Raw genomic sequence first — 13,460 nt, forward strand, 5'->3', positions numbered from 1 at the left:
TTTTGTGTGTGTGTGTGTGTGGGTTGGTTATTTTGTGTGTGTGTGTGTGTGGGTTGGTTATTTTGTGTGTGTGTGTGTGTGGGTTGGTTATTTTGTGTGTGTGTGTGTGTGGGTTGGTTATTTTGTGTGTGTGTGTGTGTGGGTTGGTTATTTTGTGTGTGTGTGTGTGTGGGTTGGTTATTTTGTGTGTGTGTGTGTGTGGGTTGGTTATTTTGTGTGTGTGTGTGGGTTGGTTATTTTGTGTGTGTGTGTGTGTGGGTTGGTTATTTTGTGTGTGTGTGTGTGTGTGGGTTGGTTATTTTGTGTGTGTGTGTGTGTGTGGGTTGGTTATTTTGTGTGTGTGGGTTGGTTATTTTGTGTGTGTGTGTGGGTTGGTTATTTTGTGTGTGTGTGTGTGGGTTGGTTATTTTGTGTGTGTGTGTGTGGGTTGGTTATTTTGTGTGTGTGTGTGTGTGGGTTGGTTATTTTGTGTGTGTGTGTGTGGGTTGGTTATTTTGTGTGTGTGTGTGTGGGTTGGTTATTTTGTGTGTGTGTGTGTGTGGGTTGGTTATTTTGTGTGTGTGTGTGTGTGGGTTGGTTATTTTGTGTGTGTGTGTGTGTGGGTTGGTTATTTTTTGTGTGTGTGTGTGTGTTATTTTGTGTGTGGGTGGGTGTGTGTTACCAATTTCATATAGAATAAGTTTAATTTGGATTTCCCTTAAATGTTTCCTCTTCTCATTCTGAATGGGTGTATCTGGTGTCCCGGCTCACACGGGGAATGTTCTGTGCCTGTGGGAGAAGCCCAAATCTTAATTGTTGACCTTACTAAGTATCACTGTGGATATTCTCATTGCGGCCGGCACAGGGCCTCCAGCTCATCCGTGGTCGGTTGTAGACATGGTAGGGCCCTGGGGAAATCTCTTTTATGACCCATAACATGTAAAGGGGACTTGATAGGAGATGATGTGGGAGCAGCGCTCCAGGTGTCAGGTGAAAAAAGCTGCAACGTTTACTGGCTCCTCAGCCGAAACGTCACAGCTCCCTGCTTATTGTCCCTGATATCTGGACTGGTGCTCTCTATTGTAGATATTCATCCCACCAGAGGCCACACACAATTCTGAACCTCGTTTTGTCAGTCTGTAGTGTCTTCTACTAATTTTGGGAGGGACTCCAAATATACAGGTCTTCCGTGGTTAATACATTGCCATTAATTTGTTGTCAGCACATTGAACTCTGCACAGAACAAAGTATTGCATGAGAATTTCATTCCGCTGTGTCATGTGATTGTTCCCATTTATTTTGAGCAGTAAACCTCAAGTCTATATACTTCCTCCCACAGTCTATATAGTGCACACCACAATGTATATAACTCCCCCTACAGTCTATATACAGTCCCAGGTTATATAAAGCCCCTTAGTCCTCAAAGTCCCAAACAGTGACAGCCCTTCTAGTACTGCCCCACATAATGTCCTCCTCATAGCCCCTCCATGTCTCTCCCGGTACTGCCCCACATAATGTCCTCCTCATAGCTCCCCCATGTCTCTCCCGGTACTGCCCCACATAATGTCCTCCTCATAGCTCCTCCATGTCTCTCCCGGTACTGCCCCACATAATGTCCTCCTCATAGCTCCCCCATGTCTCTCCCGGTACTGCCCCACATAATGTCCTCCTCATAGCTCCTCCATGTCTCTCCCGGTACTGCCCCACATAATGTCCTCCTCATAGCTCCCCCATGTCTCTCCCGGTACTGCCCCACATAATGTCCTCCTCATAGCTCCCCCATGTCTCTCCCGGTACTGCCCCACATAATGTGCTCCTCATAGCTCCCCCATGTCTCTCCCGGTACTGCCCCACATAATGTCCTCCTCATAGCTCCCCCATGTCTCTCCCGGTACTGCCCCACATAATGTCCTCCTCATAGCTCCCCCATGTCTCTCCCGGTACTGCCCCACATAATGTCCTCCTCATAGCCCCTCCATGTCTCTCCCGGTACTGCCCCACATAATGTCCTCCTCATAGCTCCTCCATGTCTCTCCCGGTACTGCCCCACATAATGTCCTCCTCATAGCTCCCCCATGTCTCTCCCGGTACTGCCCCACATAATGTCCTCCTCATAGCTCCTCCATGTCTCTGCCGGTACTGCCCCACATAATGTCCTCCTCATAGCTCCCCCATGTCTCTCCCGGTACTGCCCCACATAATGTCCTCCTCATAGCTCCCCCATGTCTCTCCCGGTACTGCCCCACATAATGTGCTCCCCTTTCACAGTAACATAATAAAAAAAAATAACAAACACAGATACTTACTAGAGATGAGCGAGCACTAAAATGCTCGGGTGCTCGTTATTCGAGGCGAAATTTTCCCGATGCTCGAGTGCTCGTCTCGAATAACGAGCCCCATTGAAGTCAATGGGAGACTCGAGCATTTTTCACTGAACACATTAAAAGAAGAACACATTAGATGTTTTCCTTGTAAAAACACATTGAAAGAACAATATTCTTCACATTGCAGATGTTCCGAACATCTCCGAACCTAGCGGGAGACACGTGCGAACACCTGGAAAGTGAAGAATAGTGTTATTTCAATGTGTTCTTACAAGTAAAACATGTGGAATGTGTTATTCTTCACTGCAAACACTGTCTGTCTTCCTGCCTATTCTTGGTGATGTCGTCGTACGGCGCCTCCTGCTCCAGGCAGTGTTACTGAGCTGCATGCAGCAAGAGGCGCAGTGTAATGACATCACTGTCTCCTGCTCCTGTAGTAGAGCCTGGACCTCACAGATGCTCTTTTACAAGGACAGCCGGATGAGAGGCCCGTGGGGTCTGGGACACCAGGGGCAGGTCCGTACTAGCCGTGGGTCTTTCCAGCAGCTGCCTCGTCACCCGTGTGTATGGACATTCTGTGCTGGCTGGGGGTCCTGGGTAATCGCCCATTTTGCCGTCTTAGTCTGTGCTGTAGTCGAGCTTCAAGGGCTCCAAGTGGAGAAAAGACCTTTAGCAGCCCAACTGAAAGCAGTGGTTCTATAGAAACAGAAGCTGAGAATCGTTACGACTTGTAATCCTCGCCATATACCGATTACAGTTTTTGGGACAAACACCTGTGCCGTTCTCGGTCTGTCCTCGGACATTGGGTGGATTTTTGGGATCCAATAGCACCAGTACCACCTCCCTATAACCTTTCACTGAAATCCTGATCCATCTTGGAGTTGAGCTACCAGAGATCCAGCTAAGGGGACGGAAACCAGGAGTGAGCAGGGAGTGTCCAGCCAAGGCACCGATTGCCTATGTGAGGCGGGGGCCCAGGGTGGTCTTCTAGGGGAGACCAAACCTGGCACAATACTGGGGGAACCTTACACCTGGGGAGGGGCAGGGTTACACCCCCATCTTCTGGAGACTTGCCTGTTAATAACTTGTTTAACCCCTTTTTTGTTTTTGCATTTTAATTTTTTACTCCCCAGATTCAAAAATCCAAAACTTTAAAAAAAAAAAAAAAAAAATTTCCATGTAAGATCTGTTTGGCTGCTTGTTTTCTGCGTAATTCAAATGCATTAAAATTGGTAAAATAAAGATGCATTTGCGCCGTTTTCTTGCGGGCTTAGATTTTACAGCTTTCCCTGTGCGCCCCAAATGACATGTGAACTTTATTCTTTGGTTCGGTGCAATCACGGGGATACCAACTTTGTATAGGTTTTATAAACTTTTCTGAAGTTACCGGGTCGGGTCTAGGGGCAACTGAAATTGTGTCCAGCAGGACTGATAGAGACAGGTTGCATTTTTGTTAACAGTAAATTAGAGAATGTGTTATTTTGTGGGAGGAAAACCCCTTTAAGTGTTGAATTCCAGCTCCTCTTCAAATCGTCACCCCAATCTTTCCCACTTGCACTCCCTAAATTTTACATTGTTTCTCTTTTCAGCGTGAGTTTCTACAAGTCATAGCTGGCGGAAGGTCACCGGAATCGCCCATAATCCCTGGAGTCGGGAGACTGGGTGGGCATAGCCCCCCCCCCTAATGGTGTCCGTAAGAAACTCGCCTGCCTTACAATATTGAATAAGTGAACATCTGATTATCACCACAATAATAATAATTATAATAAATCGCTGTGACCTTCACCACCCAACTCCAAGCCTCTGATTTCGGTATTTGTGGCCTTAGCCAAGTGTCAGGTTCTGAGGGTTATTGTGGGTTCCTGCCATCAGTCTGTGGGCTTCACGTTTTTGGTTGATTTGATGAGTGAGATCTTTATTATGTATTTCATAGCTTTATTACAATCATGGAGATAAAAAGAATCTAGAAGAAGCAAAATGAAGCAAACCCAGAATTGTACATTTAGAAAGTAACAACAACGCAATGGGAAGAACTTCTGGTCAGACGGATCCATTTCACATCTGAATCAAACCTTCTAATAAATTTGGTGAAGCTTCTACGAATCGGATCTTTGACGATTAATCTCTAGTAATTTCTTCTTTGTCAAATTCCAAGGTGCCACTAACGACACATAAACTTGACATCGGTAAGACCAACATCATCACGAAAAGCTCCTCGTCTCCCCTGGACCTTGGTTTGGATTCCTCGTAGTCCTTTGTTGCAGTCGTAACTCCACGGACCGTAAGTTCCCCAGGACAGACCGTTCCCTTCCACCACAGAACCGTCGGAGCAGGTGAACTTGATGTTGTTGGCGGCCGTGTTATCACCTCGGACTTTAAACTCAACTCTCAGGGTGAAGTTTTTGAGGAATCCTGAATGACACCAGATGACGGGACGCCAAGTGCCAAATCTATGGAGAAAGAGAAAAATTCTAGATTCATAAAGTGTCCTGTTCAATAATAATACATTTAGGTTTTGGGAGTTTGGGCTTCACTGTGGAGAATCTCATCTGATTCCAGGAGTAAAGAACGGAAGTGGACAAGGACCTGGATTGTGATTGGTCTGCAATGTCCCCAAATTTCACAAGAAGAGAAATATAACAATTCCACAGCTGCTGAGGGCTTAATAATAGTTTTAAATGGATCAAAGTATTAAAGTTGGGCTTAAAGCTTAAAAGTTCAAAAATAAAAATTTTGGGGTCTAATAAAGAGTCGACACCCCGTCCTTTAGTAGCCATAAGAAATGTGTTGGCCGAAGATAGTGAGTTGTCTTTGTGGTGATGATTCCCGTCCTTCTAAGACAAGGATTTATTGAACGATACTGCGCTCCATGGCTAGTGGCCCCGGATAACAGGGGGCCCCCACACAGTGATGGGGAACTAGGAAGATGATTATCCAGTTGGTTAAAATACAAGCATTTTACCCAATTGTGGAGCAGCCCTCATGCTTCATACTGTGTCATAGACTTCATTATCTGCTATTCGGACTGAACTATGACTAGGCCAGATATTATGTGCCTGGTTTTCAGCTCTGCCGCACATTGGGGCTCCTTTAGGGTCCAAGCGCCGCACTTTCGTTGGGTTTCCAGAATGTTTCCGTTTTGCCTCGGGATTTTTGTGACACACGCGATCGGCTTACACGCAACAGAAATGGGTGGGCTTGGCCGTAGGACAACCCGACGAATTCGGAAAAAATGCGGAATTTAAAAAGCGATTTGTATTGCAAGATCAGCACTTACATGCACCAGGACGAAGAAGGTGAACTCCGGCGGACCTCGGCGCAGCAGCAACACCTGCTGGATATCGGGCGCACGGACCTTAGTGAATCACCGGAACACCCAAATCCTAGTCGGACAACGCGCCGCGGGATTGCGACTGGACCGGGTAAGTAAATGTGCCCCATTATGTACAAGGATGATCTTCTTTGAGAAGATGACAATCCAACTATGACCAACTAGTAGGTGCAATGAGATGATTTTATAGCCCCGATTCATTGATGCAAATTAAGAAAGAGTTCAGGAGCAGAGATGAGTGGACCCTACATACCCTACGGCAATCGGGTTGGCCATCAGACCCAGATATATTGGCTCTCAATCTGACAATATGTCTGGGTTAGATGACCAAACCCGAGCTCGATTGTCTGGTCTGCTCAGAGCCCTATACAGGAACTCATGACTGAATACTATATATCCTATATATATCCTGGGAAGAATACAAATACACTTTCCAAGGTGTTAAATGGAAAACAATGCCTCCTTTTGCTGCCATGAAAGGCAGCTCCTTACCACCAAGTATGACCTACAAGAAGCCTAAAGATATGATGTGGGATTAAGCCAAACCAGTCTATCTATTCCAGAAGGAACGGACTCCGCACTGTAGACAGAACTGTTTGGACCTGGTTGGGTCTCCTCAGTACAGGGCAGGGAACTGGAATGGCTGAGTGAGCGGCTATTGACTTAGTGCAGCATCTATGGCTACAAGTCTCCACACTCCTTTAAGGTGGCCTTAATTGGAAACCTCTCCATAAGGAGAACACTTACCCTCTGACCCCACTATATATCCTGGTACTTACGGTCCTTCAGCAGATTTTATGATCTTCACCACCTCCCAGGATGAATTTTTTGTGCAGTACAGAGCAATTCCATTCAGAGCCGTGTCATCTATAAGACGTCCTCGTGGCTTCTCTACCTACGATTAATAACAGGAATAAGATATACAAGTCTTTTCAATGTTTGGACCTCTGTTGGACCGGTACTGTATATATGTTTGGACCTCTGTTGGACCGGTACTGGATATATGTTTGGACCTCTGTTGGACCGGTACTTGTCTCTTTCTATAGATCTGTGGCAGAAATACATTAGGGGATTTACCAAAGTCTTGATTTTCTTTTTACGGCTTGGCAACAAATTATGGCACCAAGTGGCTGCTGGGACTTTTTCTGTGACAATTCTTATTGACCCAAAAAACGGCTTCATTTGTGACTACAGGCAGCCGCTGACTTACAGCGATCTGAGTTACAGACAACTGCTAGTTACATACAGTGTCCTCTTTCGTGCATGATATCTGGGGGCCATTGGTAACTCAGAAAGCTGTTACTGCGCTAATGTGCCCATGAAGAATAAGAAGTCGCTGGATCTTCTTCATGCTCATGGATGCGCTTTACACGCTGGTATCGATGAGGACGGAGGGTGGAGGTAACTAAGGTATCGCACATCCACGTCCTAAGTCATACCAGTGGATAAACCAACAGGGTTGTCGACAGCTGCCTACAGTCCTACTGCCTGCTATATACAGATTATTATGTCATACAAAACAAAAAAAAGTGACTGTACATTCATCCAATATACCAGACCTGACTTACATACAAGTTCGACTTAAAGGACATCTACCACCAGGATGAAGGATTGTACACCCAGCACACTGACATACTGGTGTGCGGGGCAGGATCTGCTCTTCTTGTAGCTTCTTATGCCCTTTTTTTTTTTAAAGAAATAAAGGTTTTAAAAATTATGCAAATGAGCACGAGGGGCTCAAAGCTCCATTGACATCTATGGAGCCGGAGCCCCTCTAGGTTAATTTGCATAATTTTTACAACTTTTTTTTCATTAAAAAAAGGGCATGAGAAGCTACAAGAAGAGCAGATCCTGCCAGAGGGGGCGCACACCAGTATGTCAGTGTGCTGGGTGTACAATCCTTCATCCTGGTGATAGATGTCCCAGGGGCGTAACTACAGCGGTAGCAGCCAGGTCATCCGGCCTGACACCATAAAGAATGGAGGATGTGCACCATTATATCTATATTGTACTGCACATGTCCAGCATAATATGTACATAACATAGTGCTGTGCTGTATATATGCAGTATCTGTGATGTGTATACGGTGTCTGTATGCACTGTATGTATGTTAATATGCACATGAGTGTATTTACATGTGATTGTAACTCCCATGTGTGAGTATACCAATATGTATATTTTTTAAGTGGGAAGGGGGGCCCCATGCAGTAGCCTACTAGGGGGCCCTGTCACTCCTAGTTACGCCACTGAGATGTCCTTTAAGAACACACCGACAGTCCCTATCTTGTACGTAACCCAGGGACTGCCTGTATCCAGGGCAATTTTTTTGCAACTTTCTTAAAAGTTGCTAAAATGTTGCACAAAGAAACCGGACACTATGATAAATCCCCCCATGTACATAATGTATGTCCTACGCCTTGACCATATCTGAGTCCTAGTCCTTGCTGTGCGTTAGTCCTGATCCTTTCCATATCTCAGTCTTAGTTCCTGCGTGTCTCAGTCTATACTTGTGCCGTTGTGCCCTTCTTTTCTGGTGTATATACACGTCTATATCTATCCTCATGTCTGTGTAGATATCTATCCTTGTCTCTATCTGCAGATGACATAATAATAATTCTTTATTTACATAGCGCACACAGATTACGCAGCGCTGCACAGAGCTTGTCATATCGGTCCCTGTCCCCAATGGGGCTCACAATCTGATCATCCTACCAGTATGTTATGGAGTGTGGGAGGAAACCGGGGGACCCGGAGGAACCCCACATAAACACAGAGAGAACAAACCACTGAGCCACCGAGCAGAAAGGGAAGGGTGGCACAGTGATATTGGATCCAGTCTAAGTTGGGTGCAAGCTCTAAAGGGGCTGACTCAAAGTCCCAAATTTCAATCCAACAGAAGAAAGCAGAACTCCTGATAGTTTTGAGCAATTTTATTCACCTGTGGGTACAGGGTGTGACGTTTCGGCAAGTACCACAGGTACTAAAACTAACGGGAGTGCTGCTCCATAGATGAGTGTCCTCCCTGCATCACTTACTTTGAGTTGGAAGCCTTGTATTACTGTGTCTTCATCACAAGTCTCCATGGGACCCCAGTCTCCCCATGGGGCTCCATTCGGGACGGATATGATGGTTTCAGCCGCCACCAGGTTCTGTAGAGTCCCCAGGAGCAGGAGGACGGGTAACATCTTGTCTTCTGTAGGAAGGTCTCGGTGTGTGTGGATGGAGGCTGCTGCTAGTGGTCAGGGACGTTTATCAGTCCCTACTTATATACATATTACAAGGAAATGTATTAATCCTCAAAGTGTCACATTTCCTGATTCCAACAAAGAGACAAAAGATAATTGTTTATTGATAAGTTTTGGACTTTCCCCTTTAATCCTCTCTTGGCTGTTATCATGAATACTTGGCTCTGGATCCTATCCGGATCATCTGCCTTCTCTATATGGATGAGTAGACATGAGAGAATCCATCAGCCAGTCCCATAGCATGGATGATGAGGACCAGGACCAGCAGGTTGTAGTAAGGGCCTGAATGATCGGATAAGGCAAAGGACTTTTGTGACCGGAGATAATGAGGGGCAATTGATTGTGAGGGTTCGGCCTGGTGGGAGAGATGTGTTAGATGGAGGAAAGTTTATTAGTTCCGGTTATTTCCAAGTTACATCTTCTGGGAGAGAAGAAGACGGAGGATATGACTGATGGGCCACAGAGATATAAGACACAAAATCTGGTCCTAGGACTGAGGTGTAGATGGAGAAGCTTAGGTTTCCTAGGGCAAAGCTTAACTCTAACCCTTCCAATCACCGATCCACTCAACTGCCTCCGGATTAATTCTCACTGCTTCTAAAAAAAAGACTCCGACAGCGGAAAACTACCCACCATGTTCTCCCCCGCGCACCCTTGAAGCCCCACCAACTCCAAGGACCTTCTCCTTCCCCAATGCTGCCGCGTCAAATGAACAACTTCATTGTCCCACACGCAACCTCTTTTAGGGCAAACAGGTGGGACTATCTCACTGGTGGCACTAAAATCGCTGCCCTTCTTGTCACCTCCCCCCTTGACAACTCACACCTAACCACAACCCATCCTACTAGCTGCTGCTCCCTACCCAAGGCCGTGTCATGTCGGCCTCCCCCTAATCCAAGAAGGGTGACAAGAGATCTGAGGGACTCTGAGGGCTCATTTGTAGAGGTATGAGGAGATCTACGAAACGGTCAGATGACTGATACCAAGGAAAACAAAACAGCCGGACAGAAGGGTCAAGTAGAGTAAATTGGAGGACAGATGGTAGGATCGTTCCAGATGGACATGTTGTTCTACACGGAGGCGGATGAGCCGGTGGACGTGGAAGAGGTCATCCCAAAGTAGTTGTAGATAGCAGGGAAATACTTTTATACCCTCTGAGACAAGAAGAGACCATAAATATAACTATTTCTATATTTTCCTAAGACATAACATAATCATTTTATGGAAATCAACATGGAAATGACTCCAGTAACACCAAATCAGATTAATTTCCCCAAAGGATAGAAGATTTGTGTTTGTGTTGCCACCAGTTGGGTCGCCCAGCGATCACATGATCTACAGTCTCCTGTATGAATAGAGACTAATGACTAGAATTATATCCCCCCATACACCCCATAAAGCAGGTGTATAAGCTCCTGACATGTTGTAGTCACTCCCAGGGTCACAGTCTGTCCTCTTCATAGTAAACTTCCTCTAAGAGCCCCGGATGGTAACAGCATCTCCAATGTTCTTACGTTGATGGCTCCTTGACGTTTCCTCTTCCTGATACAACAACGTCCATAAAGATTCTGTTGTCAAATAAAGATGTCATTCTGGCGCAATAGTGAAGGTGACGTCCGACAGATATGAGCTCCTGGCTGTAAGTCACGAGGGATTACATTAGTCTCTGGGAGTGACATCAGCACAAAATCTGTGTGCCCGTAGCTCCATGTAATGGTCCATGGCCAGCACTAGCTGCATGACCAGGCAATGACATAGTTCAGGGCACTAAGGAAAAACTCACAATACTTCTACCTGACCAGCACCTAACTACCAATAATGACACACACACATTTTATTTGTTGGAAAGGTGAATGGTCACAGTTCTTTACTAACATCTTTAAATGATCTGTAAAACAAAAAACATTCATCAAAATTATAACAAAATAATACATAACATTTTATACTCTGATAGCTGAGCTCTTGGCAATAACCCCAATTGGCGTGATTTTAACCATAAACCATTGTCTTCTCACATTGGGGGTCATTTACTAAGGGCCCGATTCGCGTTTTCCCGACGTGTTACCCGAATATTTCCGATTTGCGCCGATTGTACCTGAATTGCCCCGGGATTTTGGCGCACGCGATCGGATTGTGGCGCATCGGCATCGGCATGCACGCGACGGAAATTGGGGGGCGTGGCCGAACGAAAACCCGACGGATTCGGAAAAACCGCCGCATTTAAAAAAGGAAATTGTGTCGCGGAGCTTGCACTCACCTTCATCCAGGATAGGATCGTGAACTTCAGTGCGTTCAGATGCTTTTCAGCGCAGCAGCGACACCTGGTGGACGGCGGAGGAACTGCGCGATTTCCGCCACAATCCGATCGCGTGCGCCAAAATCCCGGGGCAATTCAGGGGAAATCGGCGCAAATCAGAAATATTCGGGTAACACGTCGGGAAAACGCGAATCGGGCCCTTAGTAAATGACCCCCAATATGTCCCTTTTTATGTTCTTAAGAAGTGGCCGCATCGGAAAACTCCCAATGTCATTACCCCCAACATGCATAATCAACACATTCGGTGGCCCCCATCTCCTGAAACACTCTTGCAGCTTGGGCCTCACTCTGCTCCATGTAAGGCCTCGAAAACCCAACCAATGTACACTCACCTGATCCAGATTTAAACCCAGAGACCTACCACAAAGCCGCAGCTTCGCCCTCCCCTCAGCACAATATACGAAAGAGTGGCCAAAAACCCATATTACACATTTTCTTGCCCTTGAGAGAAAATAAACAATTCAAATGGTAACTTCAACCAAATTGCCCCTTAGCTGCACCATCCCCTAACCACACACTCCCCAGACTAATACTCCACCAAACCCGGCCTGACATATGACTTGAAGTTCTGAGATTCCCAACGACCTCTCCTCATAATCTCCTCATCCTGCAATCCCCATCTTGCCACCTCAGTCGCAGCGCCAATCCTGAAAGAGGGCGAACTATACTCCCCCGAACACAAACCAATTCCCTAAACACTGCCACAAATTGAAATTTTGACAAAGAGGAACCATCCTCATGCACCAACAACACTTTCCTATCGTGGTTCCGCACCCCCATGAAGTCCTCATAAACCAAAACTGGACAAGACGCACATCCCCACAACCTATTTAGCTTAATCAAAAAACCCTTCCCTTTCTTGTCCGTCTTTGACTCAAATAGCCAAATATGAATAGCATTTTCCACCCTGGCAACATGTCTCGCTTGTACTCCTCCCTCACTTATCTTGCTTCCACTAACCAATTCCCCTATTCTAAACGCCCCAAAAAAACACCCAAGAATAAGCCAACTTAAACAAGCCTACCTCATACCCCGATCTACACACTCTCGGCAATTCCTGGACAATTTTACCCAATAACTCAAAAGATATTGGCTTCCTGCCATCTAACCTAGCCCCTTTTTTGACAAAGCCTTTTGTCGCCTGCCTGATTAGGAAAGACTGTGTGACATCCTCCCATCCTAATAACTTAAACAAGAAGGACAATGTGGATAGATTCTTATGGATCACCGACCCAGAAACCCCTTTATCAAACAGGGCAGCCATGAAACAGAACAACTGATCAGACCTCGACACACCAATTCCATCCACACCCCACTCATCTAGAAACAAAAACCAAGTCCTCCAAACCTTCTGATATGCTGTCCAGGTCGACGGGGCCATCGACCTACGTATCCACTGCAAAAACCTTACCGAACTAACTCCCACAGGCGCCCTGGACACAGCATTGGGTTCCTTGCCGCCTCTGGCACCAGACTCCAGACTAGTTGCAAACGAGACAATGCATCAGCAATGTTATTGTCCACTCCCGGGACATGCACTGCCTTAAACATTATATTCTGCTATAAACATAACAAAACTAAATGCTGCAATAGCCGAATTACAGGGGGGACAAGGCCGACTGCATGTTTATGACCTCTACCACTGCCATGTTATCACAGTGAAACACCACACATTTATTGGACAACCACTCCCCCCACAAGTCCACCGACACCACAATAGGAAATTCCTCGTCAGCCCTTTTTCTACCCATTCCACTGGCCATTTCCCAATACTCCATTCCCCTTGGAAAAATGCCCCGAAACCCACTGATCCCGCTGCGTCTGTAAATAACTCTAGCGCCACACTAGAAACCGGCTCCTCCATCCATAACGTCCTGCCATTATAGGTCTGCAGAAAACTATCCCAAACCATCAGATTCCTGTGGTCCAGCCGCAACCTGATCATGTGTTTCGGGCTTCTTACACTCGCGGTTGCCTGCGCCAATCTCCTACAGAATACCATCCCAATCGGCATTATCCTGCAAGCAAAGTTAAGTTTTCCTAACAAGGACTGTAGTTGCCTTAAGGATAATCTTGTTTTCACCAACGTTTCCTGAACCCCCAATCTCAGATCATCCAACTTGCTAGCCGTCAGTCTACACTCCATCAGCACCGAGTCAATTTCTATCCCCAGAAAACACAAACATTTGGTCGGACCCTCCGTCTTATCCTGGGCCAGCGGTACCCCAAACTTCCTTAAAATGTCCTGCAGCGTCAGCAACAGC

At 46.2% G+C, this 13,460-nt stretch overlaps 1 protein-coding gene across 1 annotated transcript; it reads right to left on the reverse strand.

The window, feature by feature from the left end:
* Positions 1 to 4,201: 4,201 nt before the first annotated feature.
* LOC140125802 (vitelline membrane outer layer protein 1 homolog) lies at positions 4,202 to 8,859 on the reverse strand. The gene is made up of 3 exons (XM_072144668.1): positions 8,670 to 8,859; positions 6,414 to 6,529; positions 4,202 to 4,753 (listed from the first exon to the last, which is right to left on the reverse strand). Exons 1-3 carry the CDS (start codon positions 8,817 to 8,819, stop codon positions 4,465 to 4,467), a joined length of 555 nt encoding a protein of 184 aa, XP_072000769.1. The 5' UTR covers positions 8,820 to 8,859; the 3' UTR covers positions 4,202 to 4,464.
* Positions 8,860 to 13,460: the final 4,601 nt, after the last annotated feature.

This window comes from Engystomops pustulosus, chromosome 4 (assembly GCF_040894005.1).
Source record: "Engystomops pustulosus chromosome 4, aEngPut4.maternal, whole genome shotgun sequence".
Lineage (NCBI taxonomy): Eukaryota > Metazoa > Chordata > Amphibia > Anura > Leptodactylidae > Engystomops > Engystomops pustulosus.

What these genes read in the sequence shown, in the direction of transcription:
- LOC140125802 (XM_072144668.1), bottom strand. Translation starts at nt 8,819, where the DNA reads ATGTTACCCGTCCTCCTGCTCCTGGGGACTCTACAGAACCTGGTGGCG. An exon ending in TACAAGGCTTCCAACTCAAA is followed by an intron (nt 6,530 to 8,669) that starts GTAAGTGATGCA and finishes TATTAATCGTAG; the next exon opens with GTAGAGAAGCCACGAGGACG. An exon ending in ATAAAATCTGCTGAAGGACC is followed by an intron (nt 4,754 to 6,413) that starts GTAAGTACCAGG and finishes CTTTCTCCATAG; the next exon opens with ATTTGGCACTTGGCGTCCCG.